The sequence below is a fragment of the Carcharhinus amblyrhynchos genome, chromosome 16 (assembly GCF_965287045.1).
Source record: "Carcharhinus amblyrhynchos chromosome 16, sCarAmb.v2.hapA, whole genome shotgun sequence".
Taxonomy (NCBI): Eukaryota; Metazoa; Chordata; class Chondrichthyes; order Carcharhiniformes; family Carcharhinidae; genus Carcharhinus; species Carcharhinus amblyrhynchos.
In genome coordinates, this window is record NC_137339.1 from 31,808,809 (window position 1) to 31,818,579 (window position 9,771).

General features: G+C 40.5%; 1 protein-coding gene across 1 annotated transcript; it reads left to right on the plus strand.

The window, feature by feature from the left end:
* The first annotated feature begins 8,465 nt into the window (after nt 1-8,465).
* LOC145353668 (fibronectin type III domain-containing protein 11-like) lies at nt 8,466-9,398 on the plus strand. Its single transcript, XM_080204435.1, has one exon. The coding sequence runs from the start codon at nt 8,466-8,468 to the stop codon at nt 9,396-9,398; it is 933 nt and encodes a 310-aa protein (XP_080060561.1).
* Nucleotides 9,399-9,771: the final 373 nt, after the last annotated feature.

The following is a 9,771-nucleotide window of genomic DNA, read 5'->3' on the forward strand; positions in this document are numbered from 1 at the left end:
GAGTGTGACTTTGCTGACCTGACTTGCTTTCAGCATTCAGAGTGAGACTTATTTACCTGCCAGTGCAGGGATGGCATGTGGATGCTTTTTAGCCGTGAACTTCACAACACACAAGTACAGCAGAACCAGAACATCAGACAAGTACACAGACACCTGGGTTGCAGTTGGCTTTTAACCATTTTACTTGCGTATTCCTGGAAGGAGAAAGAATATTTCTTCCTTCCAGAACTGCTTTCTTTCAACTAATGTCCACAGTCTGGGAGAGGTATCTAACTGGCCTCTTTTCCCAGATTCATCTCCCTAAAGGAGGGAAGCCATGACCCCAATGTCGCTCGCATTGATGGTTACTTTAAATGTTTGGTTAAAGTACAGACTGTGAGCACAGACTCAATTGTTAAAATGGCTTTCACCTTTTCTAAAGATGGCTAACATTTCTCAGTCCACACTACCTTTGATTTTTTTTTTCTATAGTAGGTCTGTCAGCAGGATACCTACTGTATTGAAGTTTGGGATGGACTTCCCGAAGAGCACACACATTCCCAAGAACCTCATGATTTCCCGTTTTGCTGTGGGAATGGGGAACTGTGCAATGGCTTGTACCTTCGCAGTCCTGGGCGTTGCTTTTCCTTGACCCATCACATGCCCTAGGTAGGTCACTTAAAATCTTCGCAATCACACTCTGTGAGATTGACCATTAAGTTGGATGACCACTTAGTTTGATGGCTGTGCTTTCTGGAAGAAGGCTTCCAATTCTTCCAAGTGAGATTCCCATGTTTCACTGTATACTCGGAGGTTTTCTAGGTACACCTCACAATTAGATAGGCCCACCACTATCTGGTGCCTCAACATTTGAAATGTGGTTTGGGCATTTTGGAGACCAAGTGGTATGACCTGACACTGATATAACCAACCTGTTTGGAGTTGTGAAGGGGGAGATTTCCTTCGCACAGGCAGTCAAAGGAACCTGCCAGTATCCCTTGAATAAATCTATCTTTGCAATGTAGGCTGTTTTACCTGTCCTATCTATGCAGTCTTCTAGCCAGTTTGTCTGATAGGATTTGGCTCTGGGCACTGCATTAGCTATTCTGTAGTCAATGCAGAACCTTGTGGCTTATGCATGAGCACAAATGGGGAGCTCCAGCTATGGTTGTTAAGCTCTATTAGTTGGTGCCCCAGTATGTAGTTAACCTCCTCCTGGACCTGGGCCAGCTTGTCTGGGCATAGAAATCCATATCATGTTGAGCTAGGGTGGTACAGCCTGGCTTATCATTACATAAGCCCTTAAATGCTATGAGCAACCTTGTCAAATCTGCTCAGTGTTCTGCACCTCGTTGGGTGAATAAGGAGTCTAACATTTCTGTATTATCTAGCTGGGCAGTAGGGGGTTCAATGTGGGTCTCACCCTCCAATTCATTCCCCCTGCTACCCCATCCACGTGTGGCAATGGGACCTAATTGTCCTAAAAAAGCACTGGCACCACATTTCTAGTACAGATTCAAGAAACTTTCTTTTGCAGTCTTTTTAGAATTGGTTTCAAAGAAACTTTCCCTTCTCTAATTTGTTAGTTTCATCTGTGGGAACAATCCTGGCCACAAGCCCCCAGTTTGTCCCTGGGCAAGTTCCCCCAATTTGCTTTGATTAGGATGAGTTGTTATGCCTCTTTGTGAGGGGGGATAAACTGGCCCCTTTTTTAATTCAACTCCATCTGCCGGTAGCAAGAAGGATCCCTTCTCATGAGGATACCTTTTCTCCAGTCCAAATGTATTTATGTTTTAAAAGGTGTCAATTTAATTAGATTTTATGAGTTAAAGAAAGAGTAAGTTATTAGTTATTAAAACACAATAAAAATATTAAAAAGTGATGTATATATGCACAGATTAGAAATGAGAAGTGAGTCTGAAAATAAAAATTAAAAAAAAAACCTACAAATCAGCCTTTGGCTTGTCTGTGGGGAGTAGATGGTGAAATGTTACGGCTGTTAAATTGAGCATTTCCAATAGCACTGACTTTGGCAGTGGAGTAGTAGGTTTAGAGATTCCAAATTCTGCAGATTAGCTGAAATTATCCTGTTTCTTTATCAACTATAACTTTGCTGACTATTGACTTGCTTCCAACAATCAGAGAGAGGGTTTTTTATTAACCTGCAAGCACAGGGATTCCTTGTGGATGTTCTTCAGCTGTGACCTTCATAGTGCACACTAGCATAGTAGAACTAGAACACCAGAATAACACAACAGACCAGGGTTGCAGTTGGCTTTCAAACCCTTTTCTTGAAGGGACAAAAAAACAAACATATTTTCCTCCCAGAACTGCTTTCTTTCAACTCACATCATAGCTACAACCTGTGATGTAACTCACAGGAGATGCTTTCTGCTGAGATGGTTAACTGCCTCCATTATCCCTGCAGGAGATTACAGTTGAGTTTCTGCTTTGCAACTTTTGCACTGAATCTCTTCCTTTGATGTGGTCTCTGTCTGAAAAAACATTTGACATTTTTTCCTCTCTGAACAATTTGGTTGATTGCAATCCACAGAGGAATTCTACCAAATGGCTTAGTCAATAGTGTTAAAATAGTTTTTGCTGTTACGTCTTTTTTGTGGAAAAAAGGTTTTACTTCAGCATGTCTGTAAGTAATTTGGGGCTATGATCCATTGTCATAACAATTCAAACCTAGCTAACATTTACCTGTCAGTTAGACATTAAAGACCCCATAACAGCACTTATACACAGCATATAGTTTCATTGATAAACTGGCCAAATGACACTCACAAAATACCTCCAACAAAAGTTACGTGCATCCCTGCAGTGCAGAAGGAGGCCATTCGGCCCATCAAGTCTGCACCAACTACAACCCTATCCCCATAGCCCCACATATGAACCCTGCTGATCCCCCTGACACAAACAGGCAATTTAGCATGGCGAAGCCACCTAACCTGCACTTCTTTGGACCGTGGTGGGAAACCGGAGCACCTGGAGGAAACCCATGCAGACACGAGGAGAATGTGCAAACCATACACAGACAGTGACCTAAGCTGGGAATCGAATCCAGGTCCCTGGCGCTATGAGACAGTAGTGCTAACCACTGTGCCATCGTGCTGCCCTCATTCATTCATTTAATGTTTGAAGGGCTGTGCAGGCACACACTCAGTGACCTATATAACAGGGATTGCATTTCAAAAGTCAATTAATTTTGAAGTACTTTAGGATACCCTGAGGGCATAAGTGCAAATTGTTTTGTTACTATTGCATATCGACTTTTAGAAAATTTCTTTTATTTGAATTGGTTAAGCTCCAAAAGGTGAACTGCATCAGTGTACACAGTTAGCTCTTACAGCTTGCCAGCATTATGATGATGAAACCTGATAACTAATTTCAGATTATCCTCAGGCCTTTGTAGTCTGACAGGTTTAGCAAGGATTGTGCCCAGTTTGGGGCACTAATAACATTCCAATATTTCTACTCAAGCTCCTCAAATGCTCCATTGTGAATGCTTCATCAAAGTAATTACTTAGAATATTAATTATTTTGTACTGATTCACCTTGCTCTCCTGCATGTGTTTACAGTCATTCAGGTGGATTCATTCTGTTTTCTCCCTGCATGATTTGAATAGGTCACTTCATAGAATCATAGAATCCCTACAGTGTGGAAAGAGGCCATTCAGCTCATTGTTTCTGCACCAACCACAATCCCACCCAGGCCCTGCCCCCATATCTCTACATATTTTACCCACTAATCCCTCTAACCTACGCATCTCAGGATACTAAGGGGCAATTTTAGCATGGCCAACCTACATAACCCACACATCTTCGGACTGTGGGAGGAAACTGGAGCACCCGGAGGAAACCCACACAGACACAGGGAGAATGTGCAAACTCCACACACAGTGCCCCAAGCTGGGAATTGAACCCAGGTCCCTGGGGCTGTGAAGCAGCAGTGCTAACCATTGTGCTACCGTGCTACCCGACTGCACTTTATTTTCCTTCCAATTAATTTGTTAATCCATTTAAGATTTAACCTGTTTAGCCAAGGGTTGGTGATCCTTGGAATGTACTTAGTCTGCATACTCAGTACCACATCTTTAAAACTTCTTTTATCATCGTCTATTTACTATTAGGTGGTGTGGTGTCACAGGTTAGCACTGCTACCTCATAGGGCCAAGGAACTGGGTTTGATTCCTTGCTTGGGTGACTGTGTGGAGTCTGCATGCTCTGGCCATGTTGCACGGGTTTCCTTGGGTGCTCTGGTTTCATTCCACTGTCCAAAAGATGTGCTGGTTAGGTGCATTGGCTGTGCTAAATTCTCCCTCAGTGTACCCGAGCAGGTGCCAGAGTGTGGTGACTAGGGGATTTTCACAGTAACTTCACTGCAGTGTTAATATAAGCCTGCCTGTGACGCTAACAAAATAACTTTAAAAATTTAATTGTCTGCATCTACTCTCTATTGCTGTATGGGATGATTGTGTCTAATTTACATTACTGTAAGTACTTGGGTTCAGAAGCTTCCTGCAAACTGCTTAAAGTTGCCGACAACACCTGGAAATAGTCATCAGCTGAGTTTGAGAGGTTAGGTAGATGATTGGGCAGACCAATGTCAGATCAAAGTTATTAGGCAAAAGCATAAAACATTGACACATATGCTCTATGAGTGATACCGCAATAGTTCAGGATGAAGCTGAAAAGACCCACGTGTGCTTGTGGATACCATGCTTCACATATTCAGCCATGATTGCAGACTAGCAATCAACAAAACCAAGAGATTGTCAAATGATTTCGGGAAATTAATCAGAGGATACCACACTCCAGCCAGAGTGCCTCTCAAGTATTGTTCCTTTTCACAGTGACCCAAACTTCTGTGCAAATTTTCAAGCCTTGGCAATGGAGAGAAACGATGTGGAGATGCCAGCATTAGACTGAGGTAAACCCAGTAAGAAGTCTCACAACACCAGGTTAAAGTCCAATAGCTTTATTTGGTAGCAGACACCACTCGCTTTTGGGGCTCTGCTTCGTCAGGTGGGCGGGGAACACAAACCAAACAAATTTGTGATCAGAAATCCCCACTCACCTGCTAGACAGCTGGTGGCATTTGCTAGCAAATAAACCTGTTGGACTTTAACCTCATGTTGTGAGACTTCTTAATGGAGAGAAACAACACTCATTTCCAGTTTCAGAAGTACAGACATTGTTAGGCTTTTCAGATTTGAAATGTTTGAGAGTTGAACTCATTGAGCTTTGTTAAGGCAGCAAATGATATAGAATCAAATCAATCTGACAGATGACTTTGAGTTATGCCACAGCAATAGGACAACAGGTTCAAATTTTGACCTGGTGTCAAGATCATCACATAAAAAGTGATGATTGTATGGAAAGCAATTACTGGTAAAGCAGTGGAAGCAAAGTCCCTAGATTCTTTTGGGAAAAACTTGGATGGTGTGATGTGGGGAGGTGAGTCAAACACTTTCGGGACAAAATAGCTGAGCAGTCGCCCTCTTCCCCCTCCTCAAACTACCTTTCAAATTAAGTAATTGTTTCAGAGCTAGACACTCGAAAGGGAGCTAGAAGCAATCATTGAACAGTAGTTGTTAAAAGGACATTAAAGAGCAAATTTAGCCACTCAAATTATCCTTCGGCATCTCCCATGTCCCTATTTAAATTGGATTTAATTTTATTAACAAACATTTTATTTCAACCTTATTTCACTTATTTTAACCTTATTTCATTCCTTTTTTAAACCTAAAAGATAAAATTGAATGAATGGCCTTCCTTGTTGGCATCTGTCTTGAATTTTGTGAACTAATTTGTTCCAGGCCTCTCTCCAAACTAGCTGTAATGTGAAGCACTGTTCACTTTTCTCCCAGCTTTCTTTTAATTCATCGATCGTGCTGGTTTCCCTTTCTGTTGGTTACAAGTGTTTTATGTGACTCTTCCTTGCTAAAATTGAATATGATTTGTTCTGTCTCCCCCGTGTCAAGGCAAGCTGCAGCCCACTCAGCCTCGCAGTGGTTGTAAGGCCAATAATTCTCTCTTAATAAGCCTTGATTTTACTGAGGACTCCAGCTTGTTTCTCCTTCATTTTTCATTGCACAGCCTTGTCTCTATTTTTTTAACCTCGCAAAAGATTTCATTGAATTTGATATTATACTATATGATATTAGTCAAACACTTTCTGTACAAAATTGCAGAGCAGTCACCCCATAAACTACCTCACAAATTAAGTAATTGTTTCAGTGCTAGGCCCTCAAGAGGGAGCTAGAGGCAATCTTTGATTATCATTAAAAGGACATTAAAGCTCAAATTTAGCCACTCAAATTGTCCTCAGGCATCTCCAATTTCCCTATTTAAATTGGATTTAATTTTATTAACAAACATTTCATTTCTACTTTACTTCATTCATTTAAAAAAACAATGTATTTTTAATTTAACAACTGTTAGATGGCCTTTTACAAAATAACACAGCATGAAACTAGGAAACTCAGCACTGGGCTCATGTAAGTTACTTTCAGGTTAATAAAGCAAGAGAAACTGCTAGGATTGCACCTGTACATTTCAAAACTGGGCACAGTTTTCATACCACAGGGCAGTACTGCCCTACAATTGTCTTGCCTGACGTACGTGACATTGAACTTACACGCGTCACTCGCTGTCGTCAGTGCCAAGCTCAGTATGGACACACTGCAGCAGCTTTGAAGTATATTGTATCTACCCACACAATCCTCAAACTACAAGCAACCTGTGGAGGTCCTCACGAAACATTCAGATAATTTAGTTTCAAGTGATTACAAGTTTTGTCAATACCATTGATTCATCGACTTATGATACATCCCCATCTGAGAGATTATTGCAATTAAAGGTTAAGAATAATGATTTTGTTCTCCCCAACAGTAACGGTATATTATTTTCCACAGTTAGTAAGCTGCCCATGCATTTTGGTATTCTCCTCGATGAGTGGAGCTGGAAAACTACAAATTGACTGTATTCATACGCAACAAAATACAGCATTTATCTTTAAAAAAAAGCGAATGCAACCTCCTACTAAGAGGTTCATTCATCGTTTAAATAGACTTTTGTAAGTGGGTGGATTGCCTGTTCTTGATGTAATCAAACAGGCAGCATACCAATCAAATGTTAATGAGGCCTGATAGTTAAAACCCACTGGATCACACACTAATGATTAAAAATCTGAAATCAGCAAAGCATGAACAGGAACCTGCATTGAAAAACCATGGGTCATAAATAGAAGACTGTCATAATAAACGCAATCAGAAATTCAGGAGAAACTTACTTAACAAAAAAGGGGACAGAATGTGGAATACAGGGGAAGTTGGGGTGAATTTCATAGAAAGATTTACGAGAACATGAGATAAGAACCAAACCGAGAAAGGAATTAAAGGAAACGTTGATGGAGATAGGGTGGGATGAAGAGAGTGAGGGGAGGCTTGTGTGGATTATAAATACCAACATGAACGGGTTGGGCTGAACAATCTGTTTCTGTGAAGTAAATTCTACCTCATGAATTTCTGTCCCTTTTTCATTCTCAATGTGCCTGGAAACGTAGCATTCCCCAGAAACAGGAAAATCTGACTCTCCATCTGACTCTAAGCTACTCTATTCAATTCCTTTGATATCATTCACAATACAATCTGAACATGTTAAGCATGATGAATGCTGATATGATTCACGATACGATAAATAGCCATTCGGTGGAAGGATGATAAACTGAAAGCCAGAAATAAAGATGTCTTGTATGGGAATAGCAGAGTCACCCCCAAAAGCTGCTGCCTGAAAAATTGGGGGTAGAGACAATGAATTGAAATTGTTGAACTTAGTGTCGAGTCTGGAAGACTGAGAAGTGCTAATCGAAAGATGAGGAATGTGGAATGGACACACTCAGCAGTCCCTGTCAACCAGAGTGGAAGGGAACTGAAACTGGGAAAGGTACATTCACACACAGACACATAGACAAATTATCCGTGTTGACTGAGATAGTCGATTTGATTTATTATTGTCACATATATTGGGATACAGTGAAAAGTATTGTTTCTTGTGTGCTATACATAGAGTAAGAAGTCTCACAACACCAGGTTTATATAAACCTGTTGGATTTTAAGCTGGTGTTGTGAGACTTCTTACTGTGTTTACCTCAGTAGAACGCCAGCATCTCCACATACTTAGAGTACACAGGGGAGAAGGAAAGGAGAGGGTGCAGAATATAGTGTTGCAGTTACAGATAGGAGGAAGAGAAAGATCAGCTTAATATATGATAAGTCCATTCAAAAGTCTGATGACAGTTCTTGAGTTGGTTGGCACACACTCTTAGATTTTTCTAACCTTTTTAAAGATTGCAATACTGAAAGCAATGGAAATTAGAACTGATATTTTATTAAAATTAACATTATCATGCTTGTGATGTTTTGGGTACTTATACTCTTGCTATTTTGCTTCACTATTCAGTACTGTAGAAGAAAAGGATGATGGCTTTGCACAGTGATCAATCCCCACCGAAGAAGGAAACTGTACGAGTTAATGAATGTGGAATCCTTGGTGATGCCTGGAGAAAATACGTGGACAGAAAAAATATAGTCTTGCAGTTTCTGGGAAACAACTTAAACACTGACACCTTGAAGCACTATGAAACAAGACTGGACCTGTTGAAAAAATGCTCTTATTATCTGGATGTATTACCAAAACACTTGACATTAGGTGACCAAAACCTATTTCAGCCCAATGTGCTTTACCAGCTGATTGATCCATGTAAATTTCTGAGGATGAAAAAGATAGGCACCACTCAGGTCAAAATCCAGCTCCTGCTGCTAAGGGAATATCTCAGTGAGCTGAAATATGGACGCGAAGAGTTGAAAGTCATTGCTAAGATATCAGACGTAACACTATTCCTTTTACACTGGAACACGACTTGTTCTAGACTTGGACAGCTCTTCAACACATTAAAAAATTTCATATCAGTTCTAGTACCCAGCAAACTTTATGTGAAGCATCATTTAATGAGTGATGCAAAGTCGAACAAAATACCTCAACTCAGGGTGGTGCTGAGAACCAAGATGCCTGTATTGTTTGATCGGAAAGAATCATCTGCTTATCACAATTCAGTGGAGTTGAAGTGGTTGGTCCTCGGGGAAGAAGCACACCATGAACTGTACGAGCTCAAATACAAACTCTTGGAGCCCCATTATTGCACTGAGAAGAACCATTTTGGAGTAATTTCCGTAGAATCGGGCAGTATTGAGATTGGAAATCTGCTGCCGGACAGCTCATATGAATTTACCATTAGCCGAGCAGAGAATTACACACTTGTTTACTCAGCGTGGTGTGACATTATGATCCTAAAAACAAAGGCGTCAAATCACCTGCAGTATGTGTGCAATAAAACCTGCAGTTTCACATAGATTTTCAAATGATTACAAAAGGCATTTTCGGTCTCCGCATATTGAAACATTTTAGCAATTTCAGCTCCGCCTAAACTATCTTTCACGAATATAATATGCAATATTAGATGAAAATATATACAAATATAAAAACTAAATCGCAAAGGGCAGGAGCAACAGCAACAGAAAGTGATTCGGACCATTTTCAGTATATTTAGTTTTGCATTGCGTACGTTTCCCTTGTGCTCATCATCTGCACAAGCACATTTGAAGCACGCTGACATCAAATATATCTCAGTGTAACCCATTACTGACGCCTAGCACTTTGAAAACATCAACAATTCCTCCAAACTCACATGACAATAGTAATGGTTAAGTTCATTCTAGCTTTAAA